Source organism: Limanda limanda, chromosome 3, assembly GCF_963576545.1.
Source record: "Limanda limanda chromosome 3, fLimLim1.1, whole genome shotgun sequence".
Lineage (NCBI taxonomy): Eukaryota > Metazoa > Chordata > Actinopteri > Pleuronectiformes > Pleuronectidae > Limanda > Limanda limanda.
In genome coordinates, this window is record NC_083638.1 from 22,764,884 (window position 1) to 22,787,739 (window position 22,856).

Consider the following 22,856-nt stretch of genomic DNA (forward strand, 5'->3'; position numbering starts at 1 on the left):
TCTAGTGGGCATTTCAGAGAAACTGGAAAAGTGGACTCACTAGGCCAAATCCAGAGTAATCAGTTTCTCGGCAGAGGCGGTGGAGGAGGATGTGAATGGAGCCAGCACAGCTTTCACAACAATGATATCACAACAATGACATCCTCCTCTTCCTGAGCAGCAACTGCACCAAGATACATTAGCTTGGACATAGAGATGAAAAAGGAAGAACCTGGAGGAAACTGACCTCATCCTGACATATACACTTTATTTACTACCACATGACATGTCCAGCTGTAATAACTGTGAAATAAAGTGGCAGCGTGATGGATTTAGCAGCTGATGACAACAGGTTCCAGAAGTTAGTTCCTCCCGTAGAAGGAAATGTGAGGAAAAGTGTTAAAATCAAGACAGAATTTAGAAAAAAATCCTTTGTTAAAAATGTGCCCAGAGAAGCTCTCATTATAAACAGACCTTTGTGTTTTCCAGTGTAGAGGGCAGGGGCATTGTGTGCATCCTTAAAGGCCTGATTGATGCTTTTTTTAAATCTCACAAAAGACTAGACAATTTCTTTTTAAAATGTTGTGAAATCTTCATTGTAAACATCGACCTACATTACATTTACAGTCAAATTATCTTTATTTAATGTCACATTGCTGCCTTGTGAACAGGCGACTAGAACACAAGTCTTTTCTCTTCCTGTCTAAAACAGGATATTTAAATTCATTAAAAACATATCCAAATTTGCTCTTCACCACTGGAAAACAGAAATATCTAAAAACAGCCACCAAGTCATAATCAATTATATCTTAAAATGTTCATGTCAAATCTTCAGGGTTTCTGCTGGGTCTAATATTTAATAATCTGAATTTTAATGTTTTAAATAAGTCTCTTAAACATTAAAATGTTATATACTAGGTTTCAAATACAGGCTTACAGGTCTATACTATGTTTGAATTATTTCAAAGCAACTTCCTTCGTCCGTAAAAACATTTTTTAAGAGAAATGTTTTGGCAGCCTGCTTATATAGTATTGTCTCCTTGTGTTGAAGTTCTTTCTCGTCGATATTAGACATTAGCACTTTGTAATGAAATTTAATCAAATAAAAACTATGGTTTTTGAGACTTTATTTAGGATAACCACAAAACTGTGCCTGTGTGGTCATCCTTAATAAAGTTTAAAATTTTAATGCCTTAAATAAATGCTGATAAATGATTAAGAGTAATCTGAGCCACCCCCTTTCTGACCTATATTATCAACATTTATCAAGTCCCCTTTTCAACCAAAACATTCTTCACATTCCAAAGTGCAGACAAGAATAAATTGTCTCAGGCAGAGAGGTTTCACAATTATGACGTGACGTCCTCACAAAGGGATTCGGCACATTCCCATTTGAATTCTACCACAAAACATAAACATTCATTTCAATAAAGACCACAGATTTTTCTGAGCCCTGACTCAGCTCACCGACTTCATTTTAATACCATGTTTTGGGTTGGAGAGGACGGCGGGGAGCAGAAAATACCAAAGTGATGACAGCGCTCTCTGAAAGCAGGGGATGATGTGCGTGGGAGGAGATAAACTGGTTGAGTAGGAACAAAGGCTCGTCATCTGCTGTTCTGCATGGGAGGGCTCAGTTGGCCTGACTAATGATGGCCTTGATTTGACCACTCTCACCAAGACAGCAGTGTCAGCATTCAAATGTGTGTTTCTGCTGCGAGTGCCCACAACGTTAGAGGAGGCGGGTGTAACCCACTGTTACCTCTTCCTGCAGGGATTTGGTCACCAACAGGTACTTGTCCAGCTCCTGCCCTCGCTCCTTCAGCAGCTTCTGCAGCTCTGTCAGCTCCCGGCGGTTCTTCTCTTTATAAATATCAATCTGCTCCTGCAGCTCCCGAGTGGACGACTGGGACGCATCCACAATATCATTCATCTACAGGCAGACAAAGAGAGAGAGAGAGAGACATTAAGAGAGAATTGTGAGAGAGGAAGAGAGCTGTAATGACACTGAAGTGGCTCAAGAGTAAATTTAGGATTTTCATAGCAAAACTCAATACCACATTGAATTGAATTCGATGGAAAGTTTCCAATCAACCTAACCCCAGTGTGCATGTCTTGACTGTGGGAGGAAGCCGGAGTACCTGGAGGAAACTCACACAGTCCCAGGGAGAACAGGCCAACTCCACACAGAGAGACCCCAGCCAAACTGAGATTCAAACCTTGCTGTGGTGAAACAGTGCTTATCACTCTACCACCGTGCTGCCACCTTTAGCACATCCTGGTCTTATAATAAAAGTTTCATAATTGAATGGTTATAAACGAAAAACGGTCTATGTCAACCCCAATGCAGAACCTATGAGGTCAAACAGTATCATTGGTTTGTCGTTGGTCTTCCTGAGTGACACCATGTCCTCTGTCGGGTTAGAAGTATTTGTTATATAACTCACCAAGTCAAGACGGCCACTCATGAGGTGACAGGTGGTTACTGGTGGTTACAGGTTGAAGAGCACTCACCTCCTTCTGAAGTTTGTCCACTGTTCGGTCCAGCAGCCTCCTCTCATCCTCTATGTTGTTCTTCATGTTCTTGAACTGCTCCTTCTGAAGCTTCTCCTCTTGTAACCGCTCCTCCAACTCCTTGTGTTCACCGCTCAGTTTTGTCAGGTTCCTCTGCAACAGAACACAGTATTGAAGGGGTGAAAGTAACCACACATTCCTCTGTATGCAGTGTGGTTTCGTGCTGCTCATCTCACCTGCACATCCTCCAGCCGCAGGGTCAGAGCTCGGTTGGCACGCGACATCTCCTCTTCTTGCTCCTTAATTTCTGCCAGTGACTCTTCAAATTGCTTTTTCTCTCTCTGTTAAGTGGACATGTTTAGATTTAATTAAAACTTTCATTCAAAATAACATGTGACAGTGTTCAACTGAACCAGCCGTCCTGAGTTACTGACTCCCTCTCCATTCATCTTGACCCCTCACCTCCAGCCTGCTGGCTCGGTCTCCCAGCCTGCTCTCATGTAGCTTGGATTCATCGATGATGCGGTTGAGTTTGGCCACCTCGTTTTCCAGCTCCTGTGCTCGCCTGCGCAGCCGCTCGGACTCCTGGGTCAGCCGTCCTGCCTGGCCCTCCACTGCACCCTTGGCTGCCTCCACTTCAGCCTTCTCACGGACCACTGCTGCGCTGCTCTGCAGATCAGAGCGAGGCACAAGGCTTCAGTACAAAGGAAGCAGGAGTCTGTGACACTAGACATAAAGTGGAACGATGCATGATGGAACATTTGAGACTCCCTCAAATGTCTCAGGCAACAAAAAGCTGTTTGTAGTTTTCACACTGAGCCGCCATTCTGTGGAGACACAGAATAACAACCTCCCTCTGTAATTCTCCAACACTTCCTAATTTACCAAGTGATGGCTGAACTGAACTAAATCGGAGCTTGGCTAAGTCAACAGACAAGCAAGGCCGACCTGCTCATCTCCTGTGTCACTATTGTGCTTTTCTGCATCGAAGATCATTTTTTTTGACATATTTTGTGAGCAATTCCAAAGGTTTTACAGTGTTAGTCTGCATGTTTGGCAGTGACAGAGTTAATGCAGAGTGCTCTGAGATCTCCCTGTGCCCATATTTATGAATGAAGTGTCGGCTTTGTCTGAAATTGAGGTTGGAGAGACGGAAGTACAAGTCTGCGAGGGAAGGCGACACAGGAAAAGAAACCTGACAACAACCAGGTGACTCAGTCTTCACGACAGATAACAGGTTTCGGCGGAATTTACATCCGTCCTGTGAACGGCGACCTTAGTTGACAACCATCTTGCAAAAGTTTGTTTTGAGCATAGAGGTGGAATGTGAGGAAAATGGTTTGGCAATTTCATGTTTTGGACAGGGGAGAGGAAGCTGCTGTCAAGCAGAGGAGCAGAGAAGACATCTTTGTCATTGTAAGTCTCTGTTGGAGTCCCAGCTTTACAATGCAACACAACTGAAAAAGCTGAAAAACTTAAACGCTCAAAGTTTATTTGAAATAAAGTGCAATGTTGTCCTCTGGTGCATTCAAACAAGACATAGTGACTCGTTTGTGATCCAATCAGTCGAAACACATCCGGCGTGCTGCGCATTGATTCGCCCACACACACACACACTGATTGACAGTGAACCTGTCTTTCTTAGTCAGATTGGCTAAAAACAACACTGCATCTCTACACCTCCTGTGAAGAAGGGTAACCGGTGCCTCCCTGTTTCAGTGCTGACAGGCCAGTCAGACCTGTTTTCCCTGTCACCACCGAGCTGCCTCATCTCTGTCTCTCTGGGTGATTTACACTTGTTCACAGTAGCAGCTCAAAACCAGACTTTGGCCTATCCAGGTTATCTCCAGATTGATTTTACAAAGTCTAGAAAGTAAAACAACAACACATGAAACATATTGTTGCAAGTCAGATCCAAACCACATTTGGAGATAATTTGACATTTAATTTGGACCGGTGTGTGTGTGCGCGTGTATGTCTAAATGCTCAAGTCTAAATTCAACGCAACACACAACAAAATTGTCAAATGCAAAGTGATGTTAGTTACGTAGACATGACGTCTACGTTGTTACCAAAACAACTAATGTTGATGACGTCTGGACTAGAGTGTCGGTGCCAAGTTTGACGTACTTGTTCTTCTACAATAATGTGCCATAGTTACAGAGGAAAGATACCACAGACGTCATAGGTACTGGGGATGTCATTAACAAGGGCAGCATAATAAAGCTGATTAGTAGTCAGAGAGAATGAGGAAGTGTTTAAGACAATAAGAACAAAACATGGAATGGTAATAGCGGCAAGTGCAGCAGCAGGTCTGCACACCGAGACTGGAGTATGGATATATTTTATATTTGACCAACCAAGAGCCAAAAAGCAAACAGTGTTAACAGTTTGCAAATGAAACCCACTTTTGCAGTTTTCTGAATTGAGGCATATCTAGTTTGGTCACAGAACGACTTGTGTGTTATTTTGTGTTACAGCAGATTCCTGATTTTGTTTTGAACTTCTGTTGATTGCTAAATCTGTTAAAGGTACTGCACCAAAAAATGTTCCCTGGTTAAGGCCTCTTCCCTCCATGTTTGGTGCAAATTGCTTCAGTACTCTTGTGAAAACCATGCCGAAGGATAAACAAACAGACAAAAGTGTAAGATGTCATCGTATGGTTTGATTATACGTGGTTGGATTGGAAAAGGGGGTTGGGTGGGATGTGGGACTAAACGCAGCTTTCACTACAATAATAAAGCTTTTATAGTGTGTGTCTGCATTGTGCCAGTGCTCCATTTTAGAAGCATACACATAAAGTTCAGCCTTCACATTTCTCTGCTTGTCCCACTTCCCACACTGGGTCATACGAGATAAAAACACAGAGAGGGAGACACTGCTGCGTTTAAAAAAATGTGCGAAGAATCCAGTGACTTCAGCCTCTTTTACACGTAATTAACAATCTTGTGCATGAAGACAATTAATAACACACATGACATTAGCTAACTAAGTTTGTATACACTAGTTTTTCAGTGTCATGTAAATCTTCACAAATTGATTATTAACTAGAAAAAAAGTGAAAATTCCTTTTAAGAGTTAAGTCCTTGTTAAAGTTGACCAAAAAATCACCTATTGATTAGAACTAACAAAACAAATCACTTCATCAGCTATTAGACAAAAGTTTGTTCATTTGTCTATTTATTAGAATTCGTCATCAGTTCTTTAGACACAGTGATCTAACAAAGAGACTGACAACACAAGCAGACGTCACTCTACAAGTACACCACCACTGAAGAATATGTGATTATATCACACCACTTTTATATTTCTGTTTCCTTTGCCTTAACTCAAAGTTTGACTTGGGTCTTTTCTGTGTGTTCACACTGTTTGTCTAAAGTTGCACATTAACTAACTTTGGGCCGTCTTTGAAGCGAGGCATGAAAGTGAAGCGCATGTCCCGTGGTCGTGTGCTCTGGTGAAATCTTGGCTTGCAGTTATATCCATCAAATCAGATTCAAGCAGAGCCGTTTGTCTTCAAATAAATTCAATGTATATATAGGAATAATCCCTATATCAGGTAAACTGGATTCACAAACATCAAGTTGAGAGTTGTAATTGTGTATTTTATGTCATTAGACAGTCGGTTATTGACTACTTAGAAAAAAAATGCTTGTGGCTTTGGAAATGGTTTATCTATAACCAAACATTACTTAGTGAAATAAAACTGACCATGGCTGTTCATAGTACTGGTAACTTCCAGCATCAAATTGTAGAAAAACCTACGTTGGCAGTTTAGATGCCTTGATTTTGGTTGCCAGCACAAAGTATGAGTTACACATACAACAGCTTCAAAACTGTACCTGGACCTGAGGTTAACTGGAACAGAGGGCCTGTCATGGTCTGAAAGGAAAGACTGAGGTAGAAATGAAAAGGTGACGGCTGAGAAGCTTTGGCATCTCTTTGGTGAAAGGAATCAAATCTTGTCTTGTCCTCAGAAGAATGGAAACAAAAACCTGCTTTTAAAACTCGGTGCAAATCCAAGCTGCATGTTCTCCAGGGTGTATAACAGGAAATCACAAAGTCAGATCTGTGATTATAAAACTGTACTGAGATACTTTGAAGTTTGAATCATACAAATCACATTTAAGAACGTTTTTGTGTGAAAAATCCTAAATCCTTCAGTGAGAACCAAATTTGACAAATTTAGCTGTTGACCCCACATGCATCTCAACTATGGCTGCAATCATCATGATCAGTCACTACCAACATCCAATAAATGATATATTTACGACTTTAGGTTTTCTAGATATTAAGCATTTTACAATAATATGATCTACAGAGTTTTTTGTAAAATATTCAGCAAAATCTTTAATTGTTACAACATAAAACTGAATCATGGAATGTGCCTCACAGAACCAACTAAATCTAACTCAAGCAAAGTGTGAGCAGAAAAACAAAGAGGACAGAAAAATCCATGTTCAAGTTTTCCAGGCCAAAGGCCAAAGAAGACAAGGTTTGTATAAACCTGGGCGAGAAGGAACGCCCAAGATCCACATCCCACACAACAGCTTGAAGACTCACAGCACAAACAGAGATCTTAACCCACGCTGTACACATTTACAATTAAGTAAGTAAATAATTTACAAAAAAACATTCAGATTCATTTCATCTTGATCAGACAGAACATTGTAAAACAACAAATAAGAACAATGTGAACGATGTGAAAATAAAACAACTACAGCCTGACAACCTTAGAAGCCTCAGATGTTCTTTTTCATCTCAACCTGACAGATTTTTTGGCAGAGTAGGCTTCCACCACTTCAGCTCTCAGAGGCAGCAAAATAAAGGAGAAACAAACAGAAAAATCTAGGCCGCTGCCTGTTTTCACACACACCTGACCCCGATCTGATGCAGCCACTTTCGGAATTCCTGCGTATTCACTTCATGTTTTTTCGTGTTTGATGTCATCAGTCTCTAAAGTTATCATTAAAGCCATTTGAAGAAGCAGTATTTCTGCAAGGATAAATAACTGTTTCCTTGCCGTCTCTGTCAAGATCCAGAAACGCTCTCCATCATTTCCTTCCACGCTCGCTGCCCTGCGTTTCCATCCTCGCTTTTCTAGCCACCTGCTAAATCAGCTCCCAAAGCTACGCTGGGAAATAGAGCGCTATCATCAAACACACAGACTCACGCAGGAGTCCTTACTTTCAAAACAAGCCCGAGGGGGAACCCTTCTCCGGCTACGTACTGTAAGTTTGATGATCAGACAGTGAGACTTCAGTTCACACACCGGCAGAGATTAGTTGAGAGGCAGGCTGAGATATGGATGAGAACGGCACGGGCCAGAAAATGAGCTGGCGAGGGGGAGATCGCTGCAGAGTCTCGTGTGGATACTGTGGAGTTAGCTAATGAAAAAATACAGCGTTTGGGATTGAGGTTACAGATGAGAGCTTGATAACAATGTGGCCGTGTTGCACACTGAGGCTGCAGGTGAAACACAACCAGAGCTGGAAACAGGGAGATAAGCACAAAGCTCTGTCTTTACAGTCGGGTTAGGGAGCGCACGGCCGAGACCAATTAAAGCCTCAAACACTGAGGATCTGGAACGCTGCAGAGATGGAGATGCAACTGCAGCACCATGAAGAGGCAAAAAAACGAAAAAGATTGGAGTCTCTCCCGCAGGTCAGAGCGGGTACAGTGTAACAGAGCTGGAGCGGAGGGGAGAAGGAGGTCTCCAGGGAGCACATTCTCCACTTTGACCCCGACATTCCTGAAACAAACCCCTCTCACAACCCCTCTCACAACTCCCCACACCTCATCTTTCCACATTTTTTGCATAGTAGCACATGCTGACAGTGAACAAAAGATGAAATCTACTTCCAAAAGTGCTGAGGTCTCGGTTAGTAATAGTTGTTCAAATAAACAAAGTAATATCTTCGTTACAAGGAATGACTAGAGATTTTTTTATCTTAATAAAATTCCACTCATTTCAGTTGAATGAAAAACACAATGCAGCTTTCAATTTAAGACACAAAACAGGCCCCCCTACTCCTTTCAACTGGGTTGGCCACGCATCCCCTATTCTACAACATACTGACCCACTTATTCAGCCACCCCCACTGCTATTATTGTGCGAAACAAACTCATCATTCATCGTCGACTGAGGTCCACAATTACCCCCGCTCTTTCAGGGCACAAAAAGAAGAGGGGACACGACGCAACTCAAAAATGGCAGCTCATTAGATTAGTGATGGCTTGCCACTGCAATTAACTAGTATACAGAGCAATTGAGTGCTCCAGTTTCCAGCATTCTTCTCCGCATGGGCTGCTCTGGTCAGCGCAAAATGTCCGGGCCACACAAAGACCAGAGGCAACACTTGGGTTGGAGATGGGGCAAAAAGAATGAAAAGATGTACAGTTCACTCTGGCTCTAATTTGTCACCCTGACACAAAGTGGAAACGTACGTGAGACCTTCTCAGAACCTGTAGCTCAGCCTGCCAATGTTGGACTTCAAAAAAGATTTAAGTTCCATGGCGCTACGCATCTCATTACTCTGCATGATTTGTTTTGGTATCTGTGTCTATCACACAGTGTATTTTCATTAGACAGAGAACGGTAATGCATAATATCTTGAATTACATGGTGTTTGTTACTTACATGCTTTCAAAATCATGCTTATTTCCTTCAAAATTAGATAACATGTGTGTCTTTTAAATGCAGATTTATAAGATCTTATCATCAGTTTGCACACTGTCCCATCACAATCAGAATATATAAATACATAAAGCACAAACGGTGTCTGAAGAGATTACTTTGAGTTGATGTTTTTCATAATAACTGATATGCTCAGTCTTTTAATCTAAAAAAGTCTAACAAAGTCCTACCCGAGGACAGAACATCAACTCAAGGACATAGAAGAAAAGGCTCCAGTGCTTGAGAAGTCTTTTATATCTTAAAAGAGAAACAAACAATGACTTCATCTCCCCAAGTGTTTACAAACCACGGAGGGTAAACCCCTGATGACGTACTCCCTCGGGGGAGCAGTTCATCTGTTTAACAAAAGGAAATGTTCTTATAGACTCTTGCTGCAGAGACCTGCTGCATGTGGACCCCCAATGAGCCGACAGGAAGCCGAGAACAAGGACGACTTCCACTCTTTGGGACAAACAGGACACACGTGAGTCACACACTGACCGACAAAACAATGTGTTCTCGGTCCTTTCAGTGTGCCGTGTCCTGCCATGCACCGCTGCTCGACTTATCTTAACTAACCTCCCACAGTTTCCAAAACATTAGCTCACAGAGCCTCACTGCTCCTTCTAAAAATAATATTTCTATTCATTTACTTTAAATCAATGGCTAGTTCATCACTGGCACTGTTCTCCTAATATCTCAATTTTCATGTGCAGCTTTTCAGGCTTCAGGGATGTATTTTTTGTCAATGTGAAAACAGAACTGGGTGTTTCCAAGTCTGCCAGGGCCTTTCATTGAGCTGCGACAGTGACCTTGTCAGGAAGTACAGATAAATGTCTCTAAATGGTATTATCGAACTTCATGTACAATGTTCCCCCATAGAGCAACAAGCTGAGAGAGGCAAACACGTCCACACTTGACCGGTTTGAAAGAAAAATGATGACTAGCTACATTTCACTGTTTGTTATGTTTATGCAGCTTAAGTGTGTGAACTCGAATAGAGTTCAATTTCCACTGTCATTTGACAAATGTCTTACACTCTAAAGCAGTAGATTATATCCAATCAGTGTTTAGAAAACTTTGTGTGCTATTTTATCATCGATGTTATTTGTCATCAGTCTTTGAGCAAACCAGCTAAACCAGATCATGGGCTCACTGATGATACGTACGACAAGTTAATTACCCAATTACAGGTCTGGGACATTATGTTATTGAATGATAATATTATTAATTGCTGGTTTTATAATACTTTGGACTTTCTTTCACACTGATCTTTTGGCTCCCTGTCCTTATCTTTGTGAGAATCCATTGCACAGAAGAACAGTGGTTCTGGTGTAAAGGGCCGAGCTTTTTCTGGATACACTGCATCTTGTCTGAACATTAAAAGCCGTGAAACAAATGCAAAGGTGTAAAATAACATCACTTCAAAGTAACGCCCAACTCTCTGATGCACCTACAGCACAACGTGCATGACAGATATGCAAACACAAACAGCTATAGCTCCCCATGATGAGATGCTTATCTCAACACTCCTCTGTGACAGGGTGTGTTCCGGGAATGGGGGAGGGCCGGAGAGCGAATGAAATGAGGAAGAGGGGAGGTAGAGAGACAAGGGGAGGGAGGGGAAACATAGGGGAGGCTGATTACCTGCTTGGCCTCCTCCAAAGACGATTGCAGCCTGCTCATTTCCTTCTCATACTGGTCCCTCATCTTGTCTATCTCCTGATCATGAGCAGCAACTTCCTCCTTTAGGGCTCCTTTCAGCGCTGTCAGCTCCCTCTCTCGCCTCCTCAGCACTTCCTCCTGCTCCTCCTTGGCCAGGAGAACTTCCTGCACGTCCACCTTCAGCTGCATCATGTCCTGTTGAAAACAAGGGCGGTTTGGGGACTTTTCATTACGGCTGAATATGCAGAATCAAGACCAGAGTTGATCAGCCAAGTATGACTGTTATTAAAGATAAAAAATGCAGTATTACAATTTAAGACAAGAGAGAATATAAATATTTGGAAATAATCAATATCAGTTTAATCATTACTTAGATATGTTTCAATATTGTAGTCCCTTCCTTGTTTCTTCATTAAGATGGTTTATTCTGTAGTGTCTCCAGAAAGAAATCGTTTCGAAACAGCCTTCACCATAGAATTGTTTGGGTTTTTCACAAAGGTGTTCTGCAAACCTATTTTTTAAAAGCACTTAACTGACATGCAAACATGATGCTTTGTGTTACTTCAATGTGACAGAACAATGAACACTGAGCATTACCGCCATCATGATGTCTTTCTCTCCATCGTCTGCTGACTTCTTGGCCGAGTCGAGCTCGTCATGCATCTCCGACAGCTGGTCCTGCAGGTCTCTGATCTCTGTCTGGTACTGCTCCCTCTCCATCTTCACCTGGAACAGTCTGGCACACCACAGAAAACGTCACATCACAGTGCAGGAACCCTTCATACTTAACATCTGCACGTACACACCCACACACCTGCACCTTAATTCGCACATACAGATGGGAACACCTGCACTGGGTCTGAATGGGAGGCATACATACTGCCGAGGTTAACATGAACACCTGACCCAAGGCAAACCAATAATGTGTAAAATGCCTTTGCACGACAACACCGAGGGGGAAGGTGATAAGTGATGTGCAGCACCTCAAACAACTCACCACACGGTAATGTTGACTGAAGAGGAAGATCTATAGAGGGGAGCGACCAGCAGCTGAATGGCTACAGCTCATGCATTATAAATGTCCCTTGTTAAATATAAATCTGGTCCTAGCCCTGAGTCCTCCTTCTGCCTTTTCAATATCTAGTGTCCAATAAAATACTAAAGTGCTCTAAATAATAGTGAGAAAATTTAGTTGAATGTTTCCTCAAGCCTTGGATCCTGGATTCAAGAAATCAACACTAACAGAACAACAGGTGTATGATATACATAAAGGGGGTGGAAACTGAGCTGCGTGTTAGAGCTGACAAGTGAATGAATCAGCTAACTCATATCAAGGGTCAAAGATAAACCTAATAAGCCAGAGAAGACGCAAAGGCCTGTATATAAAAAGCGAAGGAGGAGATACGGTAACCACTTCATCAACAGACGTCCTACACTGATCACTGAGATAACACGTGGAAAATACGGTCTACATCAGCAGCTAATGAATAACACCCTAAGCTTATTATTATTAATATTTATTATTATATGACTTGTTGATGTTAACAGTAGCAGCGGGTTCTTCATTTCACCTCCAAACAAGGAGTTTCACAGGAGAGTGGAAAGTACAAGGGATTCATGTTATTCCTTCTGTGCACGATCCTCTACAAATCAGTTGGAATCAAAAGTAAAGCAACAAGAGCACGATCCCTCCCCAGTTTCCCAACCCAAACATCACCAGATGTGCTGCATACAAACAAAACAACCAAGATAGAGATGCCAATACAGCGAGCTGAACTCAGATGTTTTGCCTCCAATCCACCAACTTCTTCAAGCTAGATTACTTTACTGATAAATAAAAAAGTCAGCAAAACATTCTGGAAATGCCAAATATAGCTAATGTAAGGATGCATCTGTGCTGCTCATTACTGCCCGGCCACCCTTCAGTGTCGTTTTCACTTACTCTTCGACTGTGTTCTGCAGCTCAGTCTCAGCTTTGGTCAGTTTTGCCTTCAGACGCTTGCACTCCTCTAAGCTCCACTCCAGTTCCTGTTGCAGATCCTTCAACCGTGCTGCTGTCCTCCTGTCCCCCTGACTCCTCTGATGGTGAAATATTAAATAAATTACTTTTTGCCATTTGGACTGAATTGATCAGACCACCTCAATGAAGATAAAATACATTTTACATAGCAAAATGGGTTTTAAATATTGCAAATGACAGGAAAGAATAAAATTAACTTTATTATTACCCAAAAGTGAACGGTTGGGGATATAGACTTAGACAAATATATAAAATCAATGACACCAGGTAAAGTGATTAAAAGAAGGTACACAGTAACAAAAGTTAGATGATCAGTGAAAGCCAAGTCTAAAGCCGATAGTTAAATAAAACAGAAAATCGTAAAGACCAATAGAGTGATGAGCAAATGTAAAAAGAATCCAGATAATATCAGCACAAGTAATTGCATGATTAAATGAAGCTTCCATCTCTATGAAAGTGCAGTTTCTAAAATGTGCATGTTATAATAATTGACAATTGAAAATGGTTTCATCCAAGAATAAAATGTATTCCAGACCCTTTAACTTAACTTTTGATGCAGCACAAACAACAGTGTTTTGAAATTTCTGTTTACTGTATTTGAAGTTGCGATGACATTTTTTGTTCATATAATCATTGCAACGAATGTGGATTGCACAATATCATTGTTAGAGACAAAAGACACCACTGGCATTTAGATTGGCCAGTACTGTAAGCCTAGCTTTGGTTTGGAAATCCGTCTGGCACTGGGTACAACATCTCTGGGGAAAATAAAGGTTTGATTTACAGCACAAAGAAAGTACATCTGCTATGGCACAACCAAAACAGGAAGGGAAAATAAGGCAATGAAGAGGAAAAGTGAAAATAAGAAAAGCCAGAGTGAACAGTAGATTCTACATTCCCGTCAGCTCCAGGGCTTGAGTGAGTTCTGCACTGGCTTGGCATCATTTATTCTAGATCAATAAGTAGCATAACCTGAGGACTTATTATTACTGGATGTTTTACTCTGCCTTTATCCTAGCACTTAGTATGGAAATCAAAAACAAATAAAACCACTGCCCATTCCCTTTCTTTTTAAGTTGATGAAAATGTGCCTTTGTGCTAAGCTTAGCCAATCATAACTCCAACCAATAGTCCCAAAATGTCTCTCTAAATTCAACAAGTTGCACAGTAATCCCTTAAACCTCTTTTCCAACCAAGATTAGAGGATATGCTGCTCAAACAACAAGTTCAGTAATAAACTGACATGCCAACATAAACAAGCTGGAGTTAGGAGGCAGAGTCAGACGGCTGTTACCGTTGTTTGATCCTCAAGTTGTCTCTTGACTTGGACCATTTCTTTCTCCAGTTCAGCGTTTAGTTCCTGCAGAGCTTTGGTCTGTGCCGAGACGTCCAGCGACTGAGAGAAGATCACAGAGATTTAAGAACTGGTTATTTCTTCTTTGTCGATTAGGAATAAAAATACAGATTATTTCGACTCTGGCACTAAGCGATATAAGTAAAAGGTAACTATTTAATAGCTGAACAGTACTGTGATATTCTGATATTCAGAGTAAACTGTCCCACTGCCAAAGGCTTGGAGGCTGAGATAATATGCACAGTTTTACAGGTTCTCATAAAATGGATCTGAAACAACAAATGTCTTCAGTGCTTTGAAGCAAACCCGGATGTTAGGATACCATTCAATGTTTACTTTGAAATTTCTAATATACTTGTTGCATTTATCTAGCTGTTCAATATTAAAACATTCAACCAGTCGTAAATGTTAATTTGTGAGACCAAAATATCTCTCACCCAGTTACTGTAAAATCATGAAGGTGTAATTTAACAACCCCAAATCTATGACTTGAATATAAAAATATGCAAAGATCCCCTTTGATATGTAGTTGACAATTTCTCACTTTGTTGTCGCCTTGTGCAGTCGTAGTGGCCCGAGACTTCAACGTCTGTATCTTCTCAAAGACCAGGTTGACCTTTCTCTTTGTCGTTTCATCGTTATCGCTGCTTCTGCAGACACACACACACACACACGCACATTAATGCACACTGTTTACTTTAGGTTGAAAGCAGCCTTCTCTCCGTGTTTGGGGGTCAAGAATAAATCCCAGACTGTTGGGTCATGAAGGCTGGAGCTGCTTTGAAGTGTAACCTCACAGCACAAACAACCTCATGACACCCGTCTAATAAAGTAGGAGGCACGAGATTGGAACAATCAAATGTACACGCTGTTAACAATTGTTGAAGAGTCACATTCCATCACCTGGCAAACTAGTCGGGACCAGACAATAATGATGGAGCAACTGTCCTTAAGAAACATAACAATTAAAAGTAATTTCAAATTAGACATAATGTTATTGCTTGCTCCTGATATTAAATAAACTCTGACAGGCAAGAAGAAGTTTGGTTCATAACACAAACACTTTATTATTAACAAACTTTTTGGAGTTTTCTAAAGAAGCCTGGATTCACAGCACTTGGTCTCAAACTGGCCACACCCATACATTACTTCAGGCCTATTCTCTCAAATGGAAAAATAGCTTTTCTTATTCTTAAAAAAAATAACCAATAACAGTTGTTCTAGACTTTAAAATTCCCTACACATAAATTTCCCTGAAGTTGTTTTTTTGTCTTTGCTGGTGAACAGCAGGCATTTCTGAGTTTATCAACAGATGTTTGAAACAATAGATGATGTTCTCGAAAAAAAACATTTAATCCTTGGGTGTAAGTGAAGAATCAGATTCAACACAACTGGAATGTCAGCCCTTTCCCACGCCAGAAGTGACATATTATTTCAATAAATTGCAAGGCTGACACAAAAAGCCAAACCAACCCCCACAAAAACTCCCATCTCCTCATACAGATGATTTCCATTAAATCTTTATAACCCCTGGTGGCGAAATGTTTGTCTTCTGGGCCTTGGGAATGTAGGTCTGTTTCAGCCCCTGCACTTCCATCTGTGCTTCCTTTCCTTTGTCCTGTGACTCCTGACCTGTGGCCAGACACACCCAAGGAGTTTCCTGTTCTTTCTAATACTTTACCCCAAGCCTGTAGCAAAGGCAAAAACTGTGGAAACCTGCAAACTGTCTCTCACTTTATAATCATGTGCAGATAATGCAAAATATGACTTAAATAGCATTTGAATTTGACCTACTTATCCAAAAAGAATTGTTTGACTTGATCTCTTAAATTAAAGGAGTGTACAGTATGCACAGATCTTCGTATATGGCCTCTTCTTTGACCTTTTAACCCTTTTTAAATGCTTTACATACAGTTAGCGTCTCATTACAGAAACAAAACAGAATGCTCACACTGCAGCTAAACAGACACCAGAGAGAGAAAGTGGGATTGGGTAAGAAAACATACTCCAGACAGCTGGATCCCTCACAGCCCTAGATGCGAGAGGGGGGGGGGGGGGATTCAGAGGAGCACATTCCTTCACTTTTATCACAAACAGTTGAGCTCTGATAAAAACCACATATATGTGCTCCCCCACACAACCAACTCTACCTTCATGACGCATGGGCGTATGGTGCAACATGATGATTAAATGCTTCAGTTGGAACGAAATGCTCAGTTCATGATTCAACTACGATCCAAAACATTTTCAAAACACATTTTTTGAAGTGTGAGTAAATTTAGAGCCTAAGAAGCACGTTCACTGGATCAGAAAAGCCGAGATAACTCACCCGTCCTTAAGGTAACTGAACAGAATTTGTTTGGCTGTTTCTTCATGTGTTTGTTGTGACAGCTCTTGTTGACCTTTCAGAAGATCAGGTGTCGCCTGGATATGAGAGGAAATGAAAGAGATCTTAACAAAGCAAAAAGAGGATTCGTCTCTCACACATCTTCATTGAAAGGAGTTAACATACAATGATGTGTTTGACTGAGGAGGTTAAGGGTTAGGGGATCTGAGGAGGTAAAAGAAAGACAGCAATCAATGGCCTCATACCTGAACATCTGCATCTGCACTGGGTTTCTTGTCTGCAGTGGCAGCAGAAGGTTTGGATAGCGACGTTGACGCTGATGTCGTCAAAATCTTTCTAGCTGAAGAGGCACTGTCCTCACTCTCTTTACTATTGAATGGTAATGAAGAGGCGCAAGTCTGTGGCTTTTTGTAGCCCTGGATGTAGCCAAGACCTTTAGAGGTGGTGCTCTGTGGTGAGCCGGGCGTGCTGGTGACGTGAGATGAAGCCCTGGAATCGACTTTACCATCGACAGACGTGATCCAGGAGTCCTGACTGCCCGCCGTTTTCTGCAGCCGGAGCTGCGACGGCCTCAGGACATGCTCCGCTGATGTGCCTGGACTGCGGTTAAACTCGTCCATGTAGCTTGAGCCAGCTCGCAGGCCAATGGCACTATCAACACTGCGGGAGCGTTTGCGGTCATCTGGATTGATCCTGTTCCGGCGCCCAGCCCTGCCCCTGTGGTGGTGGCTGCCGTCTTTGCCATCGAACTTCTCAATGAGTTCATCAACGGCAGGGATGGAGCCTGTGTCGATGTCTCTGCCTGATCCAGGGAGGAAGGGGATGTAGCGTCGGTTCTCATGGCGGTTGATGCTGTCTGCATACAGAGCCTCCATCTGTTCATCCACCAGAGCCTTAGAGCTGGAGGATGATGAGGAGTGACGGGAACGGGAAGAGGACTGGAGGACTGGGCCACTGGAGTCCGTCCTGCGCAGAGGAAGGACATCAGGCTCACGACGGGCCCGCTCAAGGCTGGAGTTGGTGCTGCTCATGGAACTGGGAGATCTGCATGAGGTCTTGCTCTGCCCACCATCACTAGTGGGACTTGACACAGCGGAGGGCTGAGGCTGGGCTGGAAGCACAGACTGGTGCTGAGTTTTGGGGGCCGGCTTGTACTGAGGTGGATCCACGTTGGGTACACGAGATCTGGACTGTGGCTGAGCTGCTTGTGATTGTGGCTTGGTCTGAGGCTGGGCCAGAGGCACAGACTGAGGCTGTGTTCTTGGCTTTGGAGGAGCTCTCTCACTCAGACTCTGGGATGGTTGTTGTCTTTTCTCTTGCGAAGCAGGAGCTTTATTACGATCCATGCTCGATGACCTGGTGTTGGACGGAGCAGGTTCAATGGATTTAGAGGAGAGACCGCGGGGTTCATTCCCAGTCTCAACCACAGGCCTTGAAGGCAGGCTGTGGAAACCTTCAATGTTGAGGGAGTTTCTATCTGGATCATAAGGCTGCAGGAGCTCAGGGTGCTTCTGGAAGTTCAGAAGGGCGGAGGATTTCTTTCCTTGTGAATCTGAGACACCATTTTGATCACCAGCATTATGCATCATCTTCTGAGACCTGTACTCCATAAAAGGGCTGTCTGATCCAGCTTCCTTGCCTCCTTTGAAATCATACTCCTGGTAGTTCTCAATAAAAGAGCCCTCTGCGTCAATATAACCATTACTGTTCGGGTCGATATAGGGTTGTGGACCCTTTTCCTGGTTGTTGAGGACTACATAGGGGTGTCCATCTATACCCTGGACGCGGATGCTGAGACCGTATTTTCCAGCTCCATTACTTTGGGGCCTGGAGGAGCGGGACCGCTGCGTTCCATTGTCGGGAATGCCAGTCACTCTGTACGACTCCATCAGGAAGACAGGAGGAAAACAAATCCCTCTCCCTGGATCAGGTGGCCCACCTCTGGAAGCAAAGATTGACAGTCAGAAATGAGACACTGCTTAATTAAGTAAAATCAACAATTGATTGACGGCTCCACAATCAGCCTATAATGAAACATTAAACCCCTTGCTGCATTTAATTATGTCATCAAATTTCATTTTTTCTTTTTTTGTTTTGCATTCTTAATGCCCTGATTTGTCTCCGGGGAGATCTTTGTTGTCAAACCTCTCAGTTAATCTGCTCTGGCCAAACGGGACAATAAGCTCCCTGTGTTGCCTGAAACAAATCAGAGCCCATAATATCGCAGAAAAATATGTCTCAGCGTGAGCCACATTCGTTTAAATGACAAACACTGTTTAGAAAGGCCTCACAGGTAAGTGACTAACAGGTATGGTACAAGAAAATGACTGTTTACTGTGCGTGACAGAGAATGTGGCTTAAACAGGTTAAGACAAAGGTATCAACAGTAAGAAAGCACTGAGTCAGGCCTGGGAAAAATGTGAGAGGTCTGTCAATGTTGGAGAGCATGAGGTTTAGAGTGGATGTGCAGTATGTGTATGTGTGAATACACAGTGCAGCTGATCCTTGCACTTGTAATTTGTAGTATCCATACACATGGGAAAAAGATCAACAAAACCTATTTGACTCAACTCTGTATCTTAATAATTTATAGGGTAGTCAGGGTTGTTGGAGTTGACCGCCGATTTTCCGTCGCAGTGTGAGAACGCACCTGGTAATAAATATAAAACTGTTAATATCAAACCGAGCTGTTAAATGTTCATGAGACAAATTTATATCTGGGAAGTGGTTGAAGACAAAGCCATCAGCAGCCAACATGTGTTTCAGCAGACAATGGGCTTCTCACAGGTTCCTGTTTGCCTTACTGATAAAGTCCCATTCTACCTGGTGTGACAATACAAAGACGGACTGAGATGGGCCAGGAGGAAGGACACTGATAACCCTGACAACAAAAGGTGAAAGCAGGATATAGGACATAAAGACGGAAAAAGGTAAACCCAAACCTATGGACGGCTGTGAAGAAGATCTGTCAGCTGACACAGACCATGTCACACTCTTTGCCTCTGGTTGCATTGTGGGTAAAGATACCAAGTGCAAATCAAGCAGAATAGCCTTGAAGTGTTACTGAATGTTTTGCTAGATTATTTGTTGACGTTTAGAAGAATAATGATTTATAAGGCATTCAACAGACATCCCTCTCGTTATTGTATCGATATTTCATCAATGTGTGATCTGCATGAACAGGAAAGTAACCTCAGACTTTTGAACCCTATTGTATACACTTCGAAATCGATTTTCTGGAATTTATTAATAAGTTATGCCATTTATCAATACAGAACATTGCAGGATTTGCCACCATGGTAGAAAGCCACTGAGATCCTCAGATCATGTTCTCTGTATCATAAGGGATTCAGTCTGTGCATGATGGCGGAAACAAAACAGACAGATTTGTTTTAACATCTGGAATTTGCTGCATGAAATAGCACCTCTGTTGTTTCCCCATGGGGGGTGGCCATGTTATTTCATTAAAGTGGATTATCTTTAGTGACAGAGGCCATCTTTGTCTCAGGTCAGGTTTACTGCCTCGTATGAAACACCATAGAGCCGAAAACATATTATTGTATAAATGTCAGAAACTCCTAGGACAACATGATCCAACCCCTGCTTGTGGTTGGTCCTGGCGCTTCAATTATACTTAATCATTTGGCCGACACTGTTGTGCAAAGCAACTTCCTGCTGAGGGAAAAACACTGAAGTGAAAGAGCTTGAAGTAAAAACTAAGACAACGTGTGCGGTGTTCTCAAAACAAACAAGGGTGTACGGGTGTTGTCAGGGACCGGTTCAAGCTTCGTGTGGAACAGTAGACTCTTCCATCCTCATAGTTTCATGTGCATATGACTCACAGGGACTCCAGCACAAGGTGCAACCATTTCCCTGCCATTGTTTTGGTTTGGTGTTGAACTGCAAATGGAGGAAACGCTCAGTGAGTTACCCCCCACTGTCTCCAGAGGCCGTGTGGCCTTCACTGCCTCCGGAAAGGTCAGGGCTGCAGCACAGGTTAAGGTGTCGAGGCAGATAGTGAACAAAGCAGAGGTTGCATCCTGACAGTGAGTGTGGAGCTGCTCACATGACTCCAGGAGCAGGGGCAGATCAGCTGAGGACAGGGCGGGAGAAGGTGGGACCTGACAGGAGGTCAGTCGCTCTGCAGGATTTACTCTGTGGGAAAATAGTGTGAAGTTACGCAAGAGTTCACTGATGTGGAGCCGACGTGAACGCGCAGCAGCAGCGAGAATGCACGCGTTAACAAACCACCACCGCTTATGTGTTGAATACAACAACAAAAAAACTACAAACATGGCACCGGGGGAAAAGTGCACTAAAACAGCAGCAGGTGAAGCAAAGTGGAGAATCTGTGCGCAACAGGTGGACAGAAGCCCGGAGTCAGTGTGAAGCTCAGTCTGCTCACTTCACCTCTCATCATGTGTCACAGTCACACGTTCACAGTGGAGTTCCTGTGGAGTTCCAGTGAGTTACGCGACAGACGGAGCATCTACAATCAGCACTGTTCGCTAGTTTACTCACCGGCGTCGTTTGTCCCTCCGCTTCTCTTCTCCTCAGATTTCACAGGGTTTGTTTGAAAGTGTTTTAGTCAAGAGAAGAGCAGACGAACACTTGTGCGCAGCGGCCTCAGCACAGTTGTACAACTTATCCGCTGCTGTCCTGTTCTCTGGGACACTCTCAGAATGGCTGTTTCAGAAGGACGTCCGACCCTCCGGCCCGCCCCGCCTCCTGAATCAAGCGCACCAAACTCGCCCGCCCACCCAAACAAACCCCAAACCAGTCAGCGGGTCCTGGATCAGAGACACTTCACAAAATAAACATTACTTTTATATAGCTTAACTTATATAGATATACCTACTCCTGTGTGGAGCATGTATATGGCTCTAATGAACTGCCATAAAGTGATGTTACATCAATACTTCACTTAAAAGAAGTAAACATGAGACAAAAGAAGTATTAAAATAACAAATCAATAGATACTAATTAGCACGGCTCGGTTCAGCCCAGCAGAGTCTGTACAGGCTGCAGGACACAGGCTGTATTTGAGATCTGATACTCACTCTGTTTATTACCTTTTTATGTTCTTTGAACTATATACACTACATATTAAATAAACTACAGACAGACTGAGAAAAAAATGCAAAGTTTGCGTTAAGAAGAAGCAGGCCCAACAGGTTATTTTTGCTATTTGGTTGTTAAAAAAAATAGGAAAACAGGAATATTTTGAATTATTAAAATATTTGGGAGAATGAAATAATAAGTAGCACACTTTAACCTCTTGAATTCATGTTAATTTCTTTTGCAAACTAATGTTTTTATGAATTATTTAATTCCCCAGGGGCTTTTATACATGAGTTTGCTCGCCTCATGCAGGATGTAACATTAATTATTTGCATTCTGCATAAATGCATAAATGCAGCTGCATGTCTTTAAAAGCGAGAGCGTCATCTAGTGGTTAGTAGGTGACCTGAGAGAGGTCAGTTAATGAGAAGCTGTGCTGCGGGTGGGGCTGCTACACACACACACACACACACACACACACACACACACACACACACACACAAACACACACGGATACACACGGACACACACCATAACAGTAAACCATCACAACAGATAGACCTGGAGTGCTCATGTAAATGGTGAGAGTCCAGTACAGCAACAACAAAGAACAGGAGGAGGTATTTCTTTTTCTTTTTATTGATGTTGAAAGCTGTCCCAAAGAGGCTTCTAATAATTCACTTCAATGAAAAAGAGCTGAATGAAAAATCACAGACACAATAACAAAAAGGCAGTTTTCCTTTACAAACATTACAGGCACACAGTTTTAATATTTCCCAACCCTATCATAGTTTACATTCAGTAGAATTTTCCACATAAGTACCTCGAACTTCTCAACGAATACTTCGATTAACACAACTTTTCTAAAGATTTTGCAGTTCCTGAAAAGCAGCACTGTAACGCTCACCCTCTTACACTGAGTCTGTAAAGAAATGATCATTCCAATATTGCTATATTGAACTGCAGCAAAATGAAGGCCCTGCTGGCCACTAGCCTTTGTCGCGGTCCACTGTTTATATTTGTGTCCGCAGAGAGGCCATGCAGCACCACAGCCTTTAATCCGAGCTCTGTGCCACTGTGCTGAGTTACAGCAGCACACAATGAGAGCTCTGTATTCTGCAGACGTGCCACAGCTGGGACCTCTGGGCATGCCCAGTACGCTGCTCGCTCTTATTCTGGTCAAACAGCAAGAAAGGTCAGAGGGACCCGAGCTGACGTGTTCATACTGAGTTTGCTGCAT

At 42.5% G+C, this 22,856-nt stretch overlaps 1 protein-coding gene across 2 annotated transcripts in view; it reads right to left on the reverse strand.

The window, feature by feature from the left end:
• The window catches only part of cgnl1 (cingulin-like 1), a 28,017-nt gene extending 6,783 nt beyond the window's left edge, over window positions 1-21,234 (reverse strand). Inside the window, exons 1-13 of one of the 2 annotated variants that reach the window (XM_061068803.1) lie at window positions 21,077-21,234; window positions 20,622-20,710; window positions 16,801-18,496; window positions 16,538-16,632; window positions 14,753-14,858; window positions 14,149-14,250; window positions 12,777-12,913; window positions 11,432-11,570; window positions 10,817-11,029; window positions 2,956-3,162; window positions 2,730-2,834; window positions 2,494-2,646; window positions 1,742-1,912 (exon numbers count right to left, since the gene is read on the reverse strand). In XM_061068803.1, coding sequence (XP_060924786.1) covers window positions 1,742-1,912; window positions 2,494-2,646; window positions 2,730-2,834; window positions 2,956-3,162; window positions 10,817-11,029; window positions 11,432-11,570; window positions 12,777-12,913; window positions 14,149-14,250; window positions 14,753-14,858; window positions 16,538-16,632; window positions 16,801-18,444 — 3,072 coding nt within the window. In that variant the 5' untranslated portion in view covers window positions 18,445-18,496; window positions 20,622-20,710; window positions 21,077-21,234. The remainder of the gene's footprint in view (window positions 1-1,741; window positions 1,913-2,493; window positions 2,647-2,729; window positions 2,835-2,955; window positions 3,163-10,816; window positions 11,030-11,431; window positions 11,571-12,776; window positions 12,914-14,148; window positions 14,251-14,752; window positions 14,859-16,537; window positions 16,633-16,800; window positions 18,497-20,621; window positions 20,711-21,076) is intronic. The other variant, XM_061068802.1, reaches the window with a different exon arrangement.
• Between the last annotated feature and the right edge of the window lie 1,622 nt (window positions 21,235-22,856).